The 17,808-nt window shown below is 39.9% G+C and overlaps 1 protein-coding gene across 2 annotated transcripts in view; it reads right to left on the bottom strand.

The window, feature by feature from the left end:
- Window positions 1–17,808, bottom strand: part of ANKS1B (ankyrin repeat and sterile alpha motif domain containing 1B) — a 441,596-nt gene that overhangs the window by 42,337 nt on the left and 381,451 nt on the right. For both annotated transcript variants that reach the window (XM_074144245.1, XM_074144246.1), the window contains exons 18-19: window positions 12,258–12,365; window positions 6,517–6,696 (exon numbers count right to left, since the gene is read on the bottom strand). In XM_074144245.1, the coding sequence (XP_074000346.1) occupies window positions 6,517–6,696; window positions 12,258–12,365 (288 nt within the window). The remainder of the gene's footprint in view (window positions 1–6,516; window positions 6,697–12,257; window positions 12,366–17,808) is intronic.

Genomic DNA, 17,808 nt, shown 5'->3' with positions numbered 1-17,808 from the left:
TCTTCCTAACATCTAATCTAAATCTACCTGCTTTCAGTTTAAAAACATTGATGGTCTAGGTCCTGTGCACCTCCACCACTTCCTCCATGCAGAGCCATACTTTGCACATTTTCCTCTGATGAGGAAAGACTAATAACACAGCTGTGCTTCTCTCTCACCTCCTTCATGCAATGGAGATCTTCTCTGATAGGTAGCCAGCTTTCATTTGATTTCGATCCCATAACCCAGGAGCTGGGTTCCTGCTGGGGAGGACTGACCGAGGGTCTTCCCAGTGGTTTGCTATGGCCGTGGTTGCCCTGCCCAGCTCCTGGAGGTGCAGCTTTACAGACACAGCTCTGGCCACGGGACCTGGGACAAGTAGCCAAGCCTCTTCTGATTGACGACACCCCTTCTGCTGGTGCTGCCAGCCACAAGTGTACCCTAGTCTTTTAGCATTGCATAGAGGATAAAAACTTCTGAATAAATACCACCAATAACGATTATGAGACTCTGGTCCCTGAACATTAGGTACAGGTATCTACATTTTAGACAACAACAACAAACCCAACAAGAAAACAGTGGGCTCTTTCAGAAAAGCACCCCAAACTCTAAGTACAACAGTATAACTTTTCTCCAGCAGGTCAAAAATGTAAATGCTAGATATTAAAATTCAGCTTTGACTCTGAAATGTTCAAGTTTTCAATAAGAATAGTTTACTTGTCACTAGAAACTACCTGTCTTCTCCATTTTTCATACAATCCTCCTCCATTTTTCATACAATCTTTCCAATATAGAGCTTCTAGCTCAGAAGACTGAGTGTGAAAAACAGTAAATTAATAAAGAACATCTGTTTCCATCTTGAAAGAACATCTGTCCCCATCTTGGTGTAGTATTTATGGCACAATATGGATCATTAATACCAAATATAGAAGCAGCTTCCTTAATTCCATATGCTGAAGCAGCATGTAGGTATGATCCACATCCCACGGCTTTATTTCTAAAATGCTAGCTTCTGTAACACTCTTGGAAAAAAATTGTATCTTTTATTCAGACAGAAATTACTTAGATTTTTCATAATGTCTTTATCAGTTTACTTGTCCATTAAATACACAATACCACAGGGATTTACAGATGAAAGTTTGTTGAAATATACAGTTCAAGATACAACCCTCTATGGCATTAATATCTGAATTAAAAAGACAACCATCGGTAACTTCTATACTATGCAACAATAATAGATCCAGTTAAGCATTTTTCTTTTGATGTTAAATTGAAGGTCTTCATAGTACAGTCATCTTTTCATATTAAAAGTAAAACGCACCTGAAAATATGAACCTTAGAGCATTTTGTTTGGATTTTGCATACTTGTCTTTAAAACGGCTGTCTGTTCGCCCCCCCATCATACACTATTTTAACCTTATGAAAAATGGAAGAAAACTTAGAAATAACAACAGAATGAAATAATCTATACAACTCTATTTTTGTACTTATTGCTTCTTAAATCCACTGGCAAAGAATTCTGATATTTCACCAGTAATTTCAACCATTCATAAAACTGATTCTTCATTGCTTCTTAGATAATCTCATTTTACACACCAATATTCTCCTGGGCATATTTTCCTTCATTCACTGTAAATCTTTAAATCCTTCCAAAGCAGAGAAGGAGACAGGAAAACAAACAGGAAACAAGCAAATAAAAAAGACGTCATACTGTGGTTAAAAGTTAAAGAACTGAAAGCTGGTCCTCTAAAACAAGAGTTCTATATTTGTCTCCTTCAAACTTTCAGTGTCATTTTAGCCATCTTGCAACATCCCTGTACCTCAATTTTCTCAGCTGTAAAATGGAAAACATAATTTTAAACCACATAGCCCCACAGTGCACTGGAAATATGAATGCATTGGTATCTGTGAAGTATTTGGAAGATATTATTGAGCTGAAGGTTTATTTCAGCAGAAATATTTTTCACGATTTTCCTATAAACTCACCTTTGCTAATTCTGTCTCTTGTTTTTATTACTTTTCCTCTATTATAGATAAAGGATCTCAGATACTAATTCCATTGAAATTACTATCTCCTGCATACCAGTGCTAGTCCTTCAATGAATTATTATATCTCACAAAATGATGTTACAACGCAGAATCCCAACAATCAGGATAGCTTTTCTTCAAGATTACTAAGCAGTCATTACAATAACCTTACATTTAAGTTACCTTGTGTTTTAGGGAAAAAAAAAAAGAAAAAAAAGAGCCCTCAGACCATGGGACCAAAGAACCCAGAAAGGCTTTCAAAATTTAGTCTGGGTTCAGCATCTCTAGGAAAGAACTCCTCCTGCCAGCCTTTGTGAATAATTTTCCCAACTCCGTAAGATCTGAAAGGATTCTCTTCCTGCCATCACAGCCCACTGGGATGCTCCCCATATGGGCCATGACTAGGTGTATCCTACCAGATAGCTTAATCTGACTCATTACCTGTTTTTTCTCCCGGAGGCAGACACAGCCTAGAGCTTTCCCGAGAGCCCTAAAGAGACACCTTCCTGCCCACCTCCTCCCACAATGGCAGATCTCTCCCATCTCCGAGTGCTCCACAGGCTCAGCCCTATGAGGAGAGTGTCCCTCATCACTGTGGCGATGCCCGACCCTCCTGCATGACCCAGCTCTGCTTCTGCAAGGAGCAGAGTGGGCAGAAGTCCTCCAGCCACAAGGAAGATGTTTTTGGCCCCTGGTCCCAACTCAGGGCAGGGTGCATCGCTCTGAACACCATGGCAAGAGGCTTTAGGGACCACTGTGGCTAAAAGTACTGTATGTCACAGGCTGGAGCAATAAATAGCAATAGCCTTAGGGCTGGCAAGTCTGGGATATGCTTGCAGCTAGAACCTAAAGCTTCTCTGCTGCCTGGAGAATTATGAATCCTAAAGACCTGACATTTTAATTGGTGTATTTTAATGAACTTAGCTATGCTTCTTTTTAACCCCCAAAGCTCTTCCCTGCAAATGTCTTTCTCCCCTTCCCCTGCCCTCCACAATTTCAGGGTTGAATGAAGAGCCTGATCCCTTTAACAGGACTCCTCCTATTGATTTTGGTTCCAAAGTCCTTAGGCTTTGCCTCTGTGATTTCAGTTCTGTTTTAAAGGATTAGGCAATCTTGAAAGCAATCTCAGCTATTTTAAACTGCATTAATTTGATCATATTAATCTACAGTTTGCAGGCTCAGAATTCAACATGCACATTTAAAGATGACTCAGACTACTCAATCCTTCCTGGATTTTTTCCCCCCCCTATTTTTTGGAAAACAAACCACCTCTCAAGTCTTCTATATTACCTTTTTGGCAGTTGTGAATTATCCAGCCAGACGTCAAAGCCTTTCAAAGTTGGACAACCAACTGGAGAGTTGGATGACCACATATATTCCAGTGGAGAACCTAAATTAGTTAGACTCATTGTTTATATTAGGATTTTCCCCTCTTAGGTCACGAACAGTCTGCTGGGGAACCGTGAATGAAGGTACATGCTGGCCTTGAGACAAAACCACCCACATTAAGTAAATTTAAATCAGTGCTTCCTCCAGGAAGCAAAGTGTTGTATTACTTACAAGCAGATTTGATTATGGTTTAGAGAATTGTTTAAACCCATTTAGCAGATCAAAAGAAAACAGATTTCAACTGATGTGCTCATTGTTTTAACAAACACCAGTTGATATCTGATGCTAAGATCAACATGCTTGATGACTCCCATGCAAAAGTTCAGTGAAAACATGAGCCATAGTAAAGATGAAAACATCAGACCTCACCATTTTCTCAAAATATCTTCCGATTTTAGATTTTAAATTGCAGCTAAAAATAGTCTTATCCTAACATTTCTGAAACAAAATCAAGTTCATGAAAGCAATACCATGAATAAGTTCTCAATACCATATTGGTTTGTCTTTTCAAGGCCATAAAAATACCCATTAATATCATCGTCAAGAACACATTGTCAAAACCCTTTCAAAGAATCACACCATCAAAGATGATTATGCACTTCTGCCTACTATAGCATCCAGTAAACATGCAGATTCATACAGCAGCATGCAAACAGCCTAGCAAAGAAAGGGTTAAGACAAAGAATCTCCTCAAAGCAATTCCAATAATCGCTCTAGATTATTCTGTTTGTGAGAAGTATTCTAGCTGGCAAGCAGGACTGGTATCAGCTCAGAAGTTGTTGTTGATCTGACAAAAGCCAAAGGAACCTGCAAACTGCAAGGAGGAAGTTGCTGGATAAAAAAAAAAAACCAACAAAAAAAACCAACATGGAGCAGAAGGCTCATGTTAAGAATCAGTTGGATTTCCTTTATTTTCAGAAACAATTATTTTACCTTTAATTTCAAAAGGGCTTTGGGGGAAAAGATTGAAGGAAATATAGTTCATTTTAGCAAAGCGCATATTGCACAAAATAAATTTAAAAATCTATTTTTGGGCTAGAATGGTGGAAGAAATCCCTGATTAGCCTCTTAATGGGGTGAGTCCAATTTAGTGAGAATGATCACCAGAGGGAGTCATTGACTTTCCCATTGAAGTCAAAGGGAATTTTACATACATCAGGAGTGCAGAATTTGGGGGCAGAGTGAGAAAGACTCCAAACAGATTGGAGTTCAGGGACTAACATAAAACACTGTTTTACAGATTTCATCTCAATCCATTTTCTCCTTTGGAGTCCCAAAGGATGACTGCTATATTTCATGGTGAAAGTTAAACAGAAGGCATTGAAGTCATTCATTCAGTGGGTGCCCACTCCCACAAAAAATAATAAAAAAGTAATCTCAGCACTTAATAGGTTTTAAAGTGGTTTGGAGTGATGTAAGTACTAACTGCTCAGTTCTCTCTTTGGATACACAACATATCACAGTCCTTCTGGAAAGGCAATTTTTAACAGCCTAAAGAAAATCTGCAGGTGCCATATATGAGAGTGTGTCATACCTCCTGGGAATATCAGGACTTCAGACAGGAAAAGAAAAGAGTGAAATGGAGAGAGGAAGAATTGCTAGCATTTTTTTTTTGTCCCTTTTTTTTTTTTTTCCTTCAATGTTAACGACCAAAAGAGGAAGTGGGAATAGGGATTTGTGAACCAAGTGATAAAATAAACTATATAGACGAACCAGTCCACTCAGCCATGAGAAAGTGGGCATTTCATGCTCAGACACCTAAATTTCATGACCGTCAAAGAAATATTTTCACATTAGGAACTGGGCTTTTTTGTACTGGACTTTAGCTCAATCCTGTTCTTGCCACAAAAGCCCAGCAGACTGGGGTTTGAAAACAAGCCCATTCACTAGGCAACTTTCCCCTTAATTCTGTGCAATAAGATTATACAGCAGAAAATTAGGAGATTAAAAAAAGGCAAGGAAACAGCCCCACCTAACCAAATGCAATTTCACTTCCCTAGAAATGTCCTCTGAACAAATGGAATTCAATTTGTTTCTGTGTTCCCAGGTAACAGCAGCACCTTGTTTGCTTGTTTATTTAATTACTCATCCTTGTTCATGCAATTAGCTGAGAGACTGCAGCCTTTTGTTCATTATATTAACTATAACACAGTTGTTTGCATAGCTGTTTCCATTTTGAGGCTGAATTTTGGATAGAGGCTCTATTTTGGGCGGTGGCAGGCAGAGAACCACTGGGAAGCCTCACACAGGGTGGCGTGCAGCAACCTGCTCCTTCGTGGAGAGAGTCGCTCCAGGAACCGCGGTGGCTGCCCATCTGCTTCTGATGGCAAATCAAAGCCCCATTGCCAACATGCGCTGCAAAGCACCACATGCTTAAGACCTGGCTGTCTTTCATCATGTATACCACCAAAAAAACAGCTGAGTTCATCTCAAGGCATTTTTGCCAAGGGGCTGTCGAAGCTTAACTTTGCTGCCCTTTAGAATGGTACTAGGCATCACTCCGGTCCATGCATGCTTGATTTAAAATTACCATATTGTGGTTGGGTGAAGAAATTTAGAAGTAGAGACTTCCTTCATGAACAGATCGATTTAACATCCAGTCAAATCTAGGGCTGCTGTGAAGCTCAAACGAGTTGCTGCACAGTTAAATCTTTTTTTTAAACACTCAAGATTTATTCCCCCAGATCAAAGTTTAGCAGAATGCTGACCCTCTCCATTAATAAATGCAGCAATCACCACCTCCCAAAGATTCCAAGTTTCTGGCAGTAAACTGATGTCAGCTTATTTTTATCTAGGTTCTCAAATTGAGGAACCTGCACCTTCTTACAGAAACAAGAGGCAGAGGCAGTGTCAGGGGGACCCTGCGTGCTCTGGTGCGCAGGAGGCATCTTCATCTCAGCCTCCAGGCACCTAAACACCCCCGAAACTCTACCTCTGGAGAAACTGCACACCAACTTACACTATTTGAAATATAGAGAGCTGCAGTAGACAGCTTGGAAAAATTGTCAGTCTCTAGTTTACTATTCAGCCTTCATGTATGACCCACAGCTATGGTTAGGATTAGTTCTGTAACCAATTGCAGCAAGGCATAGCCTTTCAATGGCATCGTTTTAACCCTACCTGTGCCATCTGCCTCTCCAGCTTTGACCGGGGAATATCATCAAAATAGTTTTCATTTCTTCTTCTCCTTGCATCGCCCTGCATGATAATGTGGGGAACGTCCAGGGAGCCACCAGTAGTGAAAGTGCTTTGGCTAAGTGATGGAGACAACTGAGGAGGAGTGTGGTTACCACTGGGTTCCTGGACAGGGAGGAGAAAAATAGAGCATAATAAGAACAGCATATTGCTGACTTCAAATCACACATTTCAAAGTGTATTTGAATTAGTCATACTTAAAAATTAAGAAACAATTCCTGAAGTAGAGGTTACTGTGGATGAACTTTTGAGATTTGCTACCTAAGGTGCAGAGCCCATGTGGAAGGAAAAACAATTCACTATTTACATGAATTAGTGGCAAATTCCCTCTCCAAAATCTCGTGTAATATATACTTCCTTCTAGGACTGCTAGGGAGATAAAACAGTGAGTTACTTCTTGCCAAGGCCCAAATAAAGACATGATTTAGGACTAGCTATTTGTAAGATGAAATACGTTCTCACCACTTCTGAGCAGCCACTCTGAACAGTGAAAGTGATTTGAAAGTGATGTGAACTCTAGCAACATCTCTTGCTGGAAAGAAGAAATGCACGAACATTTACAAAATATAGACAGTTTGTTTGCAATTTGTATAGGTCTTGCAGATCATCCGTTTAACTGGAAGTATTGGATGTCAGAAACAAGCTAAATAACAATTCCTAGAATGCATGAAAGGATCACAGAACAAATATTTTACCAGCCTTTTCTTGTAATCTGTGCTGAACTGTGACCTTGTATCAGCCAGTGTGCAAATACCACAGCGAATTGATACGTGAACTCTATCTAATTAACAGCTAAACATGTCCTCTTGATCATACATTTTACCAGGATCAGCCACCACATCGCTCACAGCCAGCCACCCTGTATATGTTTGGAAACACCTATCTATTCTCATGCACATCGCATCACTTGTTCAAACACCAGTTGCAAACATTGGTGCCCAGCTCCACTGCTCAACACTCTCTTGGAGACTGCAATCAGTGGGAGCAGAGCTAGCATGCAGTGGCCAGCCAGTCTGCACACATACCACCCCAGGGTGGACTGTAAAACACCGCCACAGGAACTGGGGAAACGTGTTCCTCTCTCATGATGTAGGTTACTGGGCTCAATTTATCCGACACAGGAGATTTCTGTGATAGTAAGCTCTTTGGAGGCAGAACTTACCCAGGAGCATGTTTGCACAGTGCAGACTTTGTCTAACTTACCTATTGCTGTAATACTGTATTTCACGGAAATCACAGAATCGTCAGAGTTGGAAGGGACCTCTAGAGATCATCTAGTCCAACTCCCCTGCTACAGAAGGATTGCCAGAGCACATTCCTCGGGACTGCATCCAGGCAGGTCTTGAAAATCTCCAGAGAAGGGGACTCCACAGCCTCCCTGGGCAGCCTGTTCCAGTGCTCTGTCACCCTCACCATAATGAAGTTTTTCCTCATATTTGAATGGAACATCCTAACTTCCAGCTTGCGCCCGTTGCCCCTCGTCCTGTCACCGGGAACCACTGAAAAGAGTCCGGCTCCATCATCCTTCAACCCACCCTTTAGATACTTGTAAGCATTAATAAGGTCTCCCCTCAGCCTTTTCAATACTGAACAACAAGAAGGGACCTGAAGATATTAGGGGAAGGAAAGACCTGCTCCAGTGTGCATGGAGGGTAAAAAACCCCGCCTTTTTATTTAAAGAAAGAATTAAAGTGGGTATGTAATGCACGATTACATTGAAGCAAACGTAATTCTGAAAAGCATCAAGGTACTTTACTCCATGCTGTTAAGAAACAAGACACTGTGTAAGAAATCAGAGCGCTGTAATCTCTTCCAAATGGAAAGCTGTGATTCTCTGTATGCATTCAAGTGATAGTAACATCTGACGTTAATATTTGAAGTGTAAGAGTCTATGCGACATTATTCCTTGCAATCACAGTAATGGATTAGTATTTTTCATGTTGGTTGACTAAAATCAGGGATATGTAGTTGTTTAGCAACTTTTAATTAACTGGATTTTTTTGTTTGTTTGTTTTTTAATTCTCTAGCTTTCCTACGATCTGAGACGAGCACTTGACATTTCCCAGGGCAAAGAAGAGAGTGTTTTCCTCTTAGGAATAGTCTTTTTTCCTCCTTCACATAAATCCACCTACATTTGGCCCAGTTAAAAGCTTCTGAAAAGCTAAAGTCTGCACATGCTCAGAAGGTTTGGTGAGGCGTCATCTCTAAAATCTACCCTCCACGGGCCCAACCCTGACTAGATGGTGCAGAGGACTCTGCCCTGAAAATAACCTGAGTACAGGGGCACTTTCTAATGACTGCTACTTGCTGCTCCAGGCAGCTAGGTAACCTCTCTCTGCTCCAAATCACGATTCACCCCCTGTTCAGTAGCCTGATAGGGCCATCAGCGCATCAAGGTGACAGATGACCACACAACGGACATACAGATTCCAGCTCTCATCGAGTTTTTCATATTTTACCAAACTGCATATAAAGAGGAAATTCACTCAAAAATCGCTATCAGAAGATTGCTGGCAAGGCAATACAGACAAGAATTACAAAGTCAAGAAATAAAAGAATTACGGTGCTTCTGCATTATGGAACAGGAGTTAATCGTATGATTTTATGCTATTTTCTCAAAGTCGTCCTTCACAGCACAGATGGATCCTCAACTGTGCAGCATGTTGTCATATACTCAGCACTGTGTTATCGTTAGTTATCGTGTAGTCAGTATTTTATTGTCACCTTGTTTCGTGGCCCCAAACCCCTCCCCTAACATCTATTCAAATCCCGCTCTGAAGATAGGATGACTAATATTGTCATTTTCATGATGCTCCTAAGTGCTTTACAAACGTCAATCAATTTATTTTCACCACACCCTTTGACTTCTGGCATTTTCTAATCACCACTTTGGTGTGTAGGACCTGAGACACCCAGACAAAGGTGAAAAAGTATCAGTCACTTTGGATGCCCAATTAAAATATCTATTGCCTGATTTTCCAAGTGCTTGTATTCAAAACTCCACTTTTACTGATCTAATTTGCAGCAGTGTGTGCTCAGCACTTGTATAAATCAGACTCCAGACTCCAGTCTGTAGAATGTCGGTAACATACAATCAGTGACTGTTTATGAGGCAATTACCTAAATAACTTACCAGGCATTATCCAAGGGCTTTGTGGCAAAAGCAGGTGTAATTCTTTATTTTCATAGCTACAGCTATTCCTTTAATCCAGAGTTTCTCTCCCATTCTTCCTTCATTCCTCTCTCTCGCTCCATACCCACTTTCCCACCTCCTTAACAAATCTGCAGACCAGGCACGGTTGCCCGTGCAGGTGCTATCATGTCCTCAGTACCATGTTGCTCTTAGTCACACAGTTCATATCATGTTACCATGCTGTTGTGAATGTATGGATACATGCCCTGCAGGGGTGCCTGGTCATATACATTTCACTATCGAACTCTGCTTCATCCCCAGCTCTCAGTCTTGCTGGTCACAAAATGCTGGAACCACACAGGTCAGGGCTGGAAGGGAGCTTAAGAGATCCTTCCCCAGGCTGCCGAGGCGCACCTCGTGCCCCAAGGATGTTTGTCAAACCAGTTCCTAAATCCAGGAATCCTCTCTAATGAATTCATTCTTGTCTTAAAACTATCATTACTGTTGTAACACCTTTTCATCAAATTTTCAGTCTAAATAGTTATTCCCTCAGTTTAAATTCTACCTTCCAGTGCCAGCTGGGAGAGGATGGGGTTCTATGAATAACATGGAAACTGGTCCTGAAATTAAAGACTATGATGCGCTCAAGAAAGGAAAGCCAGATTGCACAGGTAACTTGAGATCCAGCATTTTCTAGCTTTCAAGTATATGACTTTGAAATCAAAATAAATTTGCCTTAGTACACAGTTATTGTGGCAATAATATATTTTGTGGATATTTTTGTTTGTTGCTTTTCCTCAATATTTAACCATTTTTGAAATATTTTAAAAGCTAATAAAAAGAGAGATGAAAAAGATGCTAGCCATGCTTAGGTTGACCTTGAGACCTTAAAGGCAGACTCTTTAAACCATCTTTTCTAAAAGATATAAATTAATCTCCTAGTAGCCACAGATACTTTATTTAAATCAATTTTCAAGCTACAAATTATTGCAAACTACAGACTAAATACTATGTCCTCATTTTGTGTGAAATGGCATAGTAGGATTTGATGGGAAAGAAAACCTTAATTCAAACTCATGTCCTCCTCCTTAGGATTCCCTGTGAAGACTCCAATACCATGAGGTGATGAATGACATTTAGCACTTGCTCGCATCAGCAGCTCTAGCTGTGGAGCAGCAGACTACTTTTTATCATTTTGACTACACATGGAGGACATCCAGTTTTCTCTTCGCTATTAACTGAGAATAGACAGTCCTAACCAATAACATGGGCTGTGGAAACTTTCCCACCTGCTGAAGAGAAACTAATTCCCCAGTCCAGAGCACTGAAAATATTGAGCAAGAATGTGCGACTTTCAAAAGATTTCTCTTTCCTGGGAGTGTTTTAACACCTGACATGCATCAAGAATCATCCACATAATACATAAAAAATAAAATACAAGAAAAATATCCACACATTTCTGCAATGTGCCTTAGAGCAGGATGTTATACGCTTGTGAGACTTTTTTCAACATGGCATTAGGAATAGGCTGAATTGGGGTGGGGAGGATCTAAAATGTCTCTATGTGGCATCTGAGAACAAGCAGGGTCAAATCAGGCTGGTCACAGAGATTGTAAGTGTATGTTAAAATAAGTCCTAATTCTGTCTTTCTCTATTTCTCTTTACACCAGGAAATTCAACTTGGGAGCACGGACACCCTCTGACATTTGGAAATTTAGTCCCAAATGAGATTCGAGTCAGAAATGCAGCCCCATGAAAATAATCAGATCCAATCAAATGCAAAAGGTGTGACCTAAAATATCAAAATAAGAAGTGTTGATATGAACTCCCTTGGAGAGAACACAGTAGGAAAGGGTCATCAGACCACAACTCGATAAGGATAACAGACAGCAAGGAAGCAAAGGCATTGGATTGGTGGTGCAAGGAAAGGAGATTAAATGTGGTGAAGTGTGGAAAAACCCCAGGGACATTGCAACAAGGTTTCTAAAAGTGGGAATACAAATGAAAATTAAAAACATAAGGTAACTTTTGATACACAGAAATATCCTACTGGCATTTGTATCTCAACAATTTCAATAGGGTCTCCTTAAAGAAAGCATAAAGAATATGTCTGAAAAGTAAGTGAAAGCATCTTGAAAACATGAAAAGAAAATGGTAACTCTCCTTCTGCAGTATCGATCGGCTGGGCTGGGATTCCTGTGGGCAAATGCAGATGTGCAGCTTGTACGCACTCGCTCCTGAGCCAGTTTCTTGAGCAAAGAAGATAAGCTGGTACTTCTAAGACACTACTTATCTCATCCTAAAGTAGATGTCTGAAACAGGTCAGATGAATCACCCTGTAAAAATGTCAATTTATCTCTGCTGGCTCTATGGAGAGGAGTGACTGAGGAGGTCAGCCTAAGACATCTACACCGTAAACTTCTGAAGCCAGGTAAGCTGAATCCCACTCCAAGTGGCCCTTGTTTTCATGTGAATGTTATGAAATACTTGCTGACTTTTTGAGAAATGCAAACAAATTTTCATGGGGACTCACCCTGAGGGTTATTGACCGGGGTGGTTTCTGAGGAGGATCTTCGTGAAGCCTGTCTCCCAAAGATGCCAGAACACGCTTCCGGTGGCCAATCAAGCTAATTTTTAAGACCTGAAATAATACCGAAAATACCTCATTAAAAAGAACTCATTGCAATCATTAAATGAAGATCCATTCAGAGCGAAATCATATTCTCTTTAAACCGTTTAACACGTTAGTCTACTATACAGGCTAAGCAGACACAGCAGTGCGAGGCAAACAAGCAGAGAAAATGAGAGGCGAGATCAGCAGAAAAACCCTGTAAAATGAGGGAAGAAACCAAAGCAGGTACACATGTGGAAAACCGAAAAAAAATAGGCTCAATAATGAGTAAGGACAAAAGCAAAATGAAACAGGAAGAGAAGGCAGCGGAGAAGGAGGGAAACCAACAGAAAGAGAGGAAGAGACTGGAGAAGGAAATGTGGACGTGTGGGCAGTGAGTGATGAGGGTTAAAGGGATTCACTGGGAATAGGAGGGATGAGGAAGAGAGTGAGGAACAGCCAGCAAATGCTTAGAGAAGGCAAGAAGGGAGAAAAGGAACCACACAATGAATAGATATTATCACTTTTAAATTTATTCACCATGCCTTTCACAGGCGATCTTCAAATGACACGTACAGTTTGCATTATCGTGTAGAATCACCCTTGTGTAAGAAACACAGGACGGACAAGTTTTGTCCCGGAGGTCTATTATCAGATGCAATGAAAAAAAATCTCTATTGCACATAAACATGACCATCAGTGGATAGGTTTAAATACCTTGTGCTTGTCCAAACTCCAAGAACACTGCCAAAAAAGTGTTCCAAACTTACTGCAACTACTCCCCACTCGTACCTCTCCGTGTCCCTGTCACATACAAAACCACCACTGCTCTCAGGAAAACAGAGAGGGCAGAAGCAGCAAGTTGGAAACTTAAGCATTAGTGGAAAAAAAACAACCCACATTTCAATGCTATTCTTTAATGCTTACAATGGTTTCAAAGCGTAAAGCAGCCCTAATTGTAGAAGGAAGCCTCTGCTCTGCAAAGAGCAGTGTCCTCACGTAACTCTTCCAGACTGTATATATGGTTTCATACACCAGAGCTGCCTCCATTCCCTCTCAGAAGACAGTACTTCCCACTATATTTAGGATTGCCGTGTTTCAACACCCTTCAGTCGAGAGGAATTTCTCACTCAACCTAGAAAAAGTAATAGTCCCCAAAAAAACCTGAAAATGAGTGAACAACTACCTCAGTTTAAGCAGCACCACTAAGGGCTACCATCCACAAGAGCAAACAAAACCCAAACTCCAGCAACTCCCCTACGACACCTCTTAGATCCAGTATATCAGGAACACACCGTCATTATTCCAGTGTGTGAATTCCTGCCTATCCATGGGCATGTGAATTCTTCCACATGTCCTCTGTTGGATGTCTCTGTGCTATCTGCTATAGTTGAACCTCCAGAACACCTTGTTTGCCCACATCTACAAAGCGATGGGCTAGGACATGAAACAGATCCAGGCCTTTCTCCGAGAGGCAGCTTACAGGGTCGTTGCAGACCCCACAGCTCAACAGCAGACCCAAGCTGCAGAGTCCCACAAGCCTGCTATGTGCTCTCCTGTTAGTCTAAATCTGAAGAAGCACGCGAGAAGCTGAGATAGCACAGCACACACAAAAATGCCGGAGGCATGCAGGAGACTTAGTTAAGTATTCAGTTTACATTGAATGTTAAACAGAAGAGTGCACAGTTTATCTCCATATTTAACTATATGAAACACATGAATGAACCACAGCTGCTTTAAGCATTACTCAGGTAACGCACTTCAGTGAACTTCCTTCTTTCATAATGCTTTCCCATCATCAAGAGCGTTTACCCAGAGATTTTTAAGTCAAGCTACAGTTTTTGGGTTGTTTGGAGGTCCTCCGAGCTCTGACTCATTAGCTGTATCAAACCACACAAAGCAATTCTCTTTGACTTCACAGAGCTGTTGAACAACAGGAGAGAAAGGGACATGAGTCTTGAGGGACTTTGCACGTAAGAGATCAGTAGACAGGTCTAAATAGTTATATTATTTCAAAAACTGTGCTCAATTTGAAAGCTTTACAGATCTTTAAACACCAAAGGTGCTGCTAAGCTTATTCCGTGTTTTGTTTTTCCATTAAAATGGCGATCACCCCAACTCTGAAGTGGTAGGAATTTAAAAGATGCGACCTACAGAAACATATGGTCCTCAGCCAACAGGCAGCTGTAGCCCAGTCTCATCTGGGCATGTACTCTGTTAACTGAAGACGGCTGTATTCTTCTGGAAATGGACTCCCTAGTAATTTTCTTACTTGGAAAACCTGTTACTCAACTTACAAATATAAAATGTTGTATTCTGAAACATTTCTATATAATTTATGAGAGTTTTAACAAATGCCCTGAAACTCTGAAAACTTGTTCTGAAACTTGTTCTGTGATGGATTTTCCTTGACAGTATTTATCAAAAGTGTCAAATATCACAAATATAGGTCAACAGTGTGCAATGGTAAAGTTGCCTAAAGCAGTATCTTAGAAATATCTTAATGCTGTATATTAGATAACTACTAAAAGTCTTGCAGTTATTTAGCGCACAAGTTAGTTCTCCATGAATATTTTTTATATACCAGGTAACAGTGAACACAGTAACACTGAACTATAGGGAAAGTCAATATAATACATTTAAGCGCTATGCAGTGAAACATTTTGTCAAATGGATTGCAGCCTACATAATATACGAGAGTGAAATGAGCTTTGCAATGTAGCTGCAGGAATTAGCTACAACATGTCACAAAACTGTTCAGAGTAGCTTAAGGCCCTCCACAGCCCATTATTCCATTACTGGGACAAAAAAAAAAAAAAAAAAAAAAAGCATGTACATGACATGCCATGCCTCTTTCCACACTGACAGTAGCATACCTGGGAAAAAATAATGCAACGTGCTACACCATCTCATATATTTACTTATATTTGATCCTTTAATACAATTAAAGAATAACAAAACAGTAATTTGTCCAAAGCAATGATACATGCACACAAATTTAATCCTATTTTTACCTCCATATTCTCCAGTGATTAGCATACAAAATGAAATTCCACTAGGAGATGTAAGAAATCCACAAATGTAACCAATGCAACACTTTGCATTTAGATTTCTGACTTAGCTGACAGATGTTTTAAAAAACAAACACATGTAGCCCAGTAACTCCCCAATGACTGTATATGTGCAGATGCTCGAATTAACAAGTTATTCCATCTAAAACTGAGCATTATTTCTGCAACATTCTTCTGCTTGATCTTTTATTCTGATGGAATAATATGATCCAATAGTGTATTTTTATAGTTATTCTACATTTTTTAAAAAAGGTATTATAAAGATTACTGAAATTGAAAACATCAATCCCCTTTCTTTTGGAATAATTTGAAAAGTTACCATATGGGATAAAATTAGTAGCACAATGGCACAAATGATCTGGACTAAGCACGTAGCAGCAATCGGACACTAGGAACTAGCTACAAAGTGGAAAATTAGAGAGTGATGTGAATAGCAGTAGTGATTCTCCAGTGGCAGCATCAGACACTTCAGAATTTAAGAATCAAAAATGGTAAATACAAGGCAACAAGGTGTGATCTTCCTACTTCTGCAAGTTAACAGACCAAAATACTAGCTAAATTCAACATTATTAATTATTTTACTGCTGGTCATATTGGAATAAACTCCAGGCTATCCTGGAATCATGGCTGAACAATACATTTACTATTACCACTTTCCTGCTACAATGCTGCCCCACAGGACTGATCCTAAAACACGGCAGTGCCCAGAATATCCAGGAAGCAAGCCTAGACCAACCAGTACAGCTCACCAGTACAGCTCATGACTTGTTTAACTGAAAATTTGAGAATGGATGACATACCCTTGCTAAATTTTCAGCATGGACAACTGTTCAAAATTTTACAGAACCTATCCATAGAACTGCTGTCAGTGATTAACAGTTAAAACAACAAAACAAAAATCAAGAAACCCAAAGAACAATAACAAAAAAAAAAAAAAAAGGAAAAAAATCCATACCCCATATACTGACCAAGATTACATGGTATAATAACTGGCATATTTTGAGAGATAAATATGCCTGACTCAGCTGTGATATTGAATGCCCAGTGGCTTACCAATACCAATCACAGCCAAATCCAGTCCAAACCATATCAAACTTCTGTTGAATTTTTCACACAGGGATATTTTACGCTCCTTCTCATCCTGACTGCAACTGCTGATTCCTTCCAACCCTAAATTATCACAAACCCTTGAGATTTTTAACAGTGCATGGATTTTCCTGTAGAGCCCTGACCAGCCAGAAAAGCACAGGCATGTGAAAACAGAAAGGCTCCAAAGCAGCTGGAGATCCGAGACTTGCTGCAACTCAGCTAGAAGCAAGACTTCTCTGGCTCCCACAGTTGCAATGGAACCCATCATTTATTATGCCTATGAAGAGGCTTGCAAGAGACTTATGATTTCATATCATAATGATATGAAGTATGTGCCATTATCACCCTGAATTAATTACCCAACTGGAAACAGATGTCAGTTGTCTTGGTGACAGAATCACAAAGACAGATGGCTGCCTAGTAAGTCCCCTTTCTATATGATATCATGAAGAACTGACATTTGGGTTTTTTTGGTTTTGTTTTGTTTTTTGTTTGTTTTGTTTTTTTTCTACACCCCTTCAAAAACATAATTTAGTTGCAGGTCTCCAGTTTAATGGTACTGAGAAGTCAGAGGCCAAAAGTCTTTCCCAAGTCAAGGCAATTTTGAATCCCGGGTTGTCACATTCCTCCGAGCTGCACTGTTGCAGACGAGCTTGCTGCCAGAGCAGCAGTGGTACACCACTGTTCAGCCATTGCCATCTCAGCTCACATTCAGGCACATGAGAATTTATTATTTTTGCAGAAGTTCTGAGGACAGCCTGTGGTATGACCCAGGCCACTGGAATTTTTGTCCTGACTTGACCAGAGAAGCCATTTTTGCCATTAAACTGTTTTCCAGCTTCTCATTAGTTTAAGAACTGGCTGACTGAAAATATCAGGTGCTAGTACTTTTGGCTCCACTAAAGATAAAAAAAAAAAAGAATTGTAATTTTGTGCTTGTAATCTATAACCCTTAATATTTAAGTGGGAAATTATTAATGTAATTTTTCATTAGTAAAATTCAGGAAAATACAACGGAACAAGACCCGGCCAATACTGAGACCCAGTCACTTTACCTCCTGACAATGTATCTCAGGCTACGTGCTGAGATTTTAAAAAAATCTTTTTTAAAAATTTTTTTTAAAAATCTTGCTTTTTAAAAACAATTTTTTAATAAAACAGAAGTTAAATCCATGGCCTTTAAAAAAATAAATCACAGTTTAATGATTTTGCAAGCCTCAGATGTAATGGGAAATATTACATATGTGCATTTTTATTACATGAGGCTCAAAAACCTGTAAATCAGAAATCCTAAGTCTATTATACATACAAAC

The sequence above is a fragment of the Numenius arquata genome, chromosome 2 (assembly GCF_964106895.1).
Source record: "Numenius arquata chromosome 2, bNumArq3.hap1.1, whole genome shotgun sequence".
NCBI lineage: Eukaryota > Metazoa > Chordata > Aves > Charadriiformes > Scolopacidae > Numenius > Numenius arquata.
The sequence above is the reverse complement of the archived record's forward strand: the minus strand, read 5'-3'. Positions and strand labels throughout refer to the sequence as shown.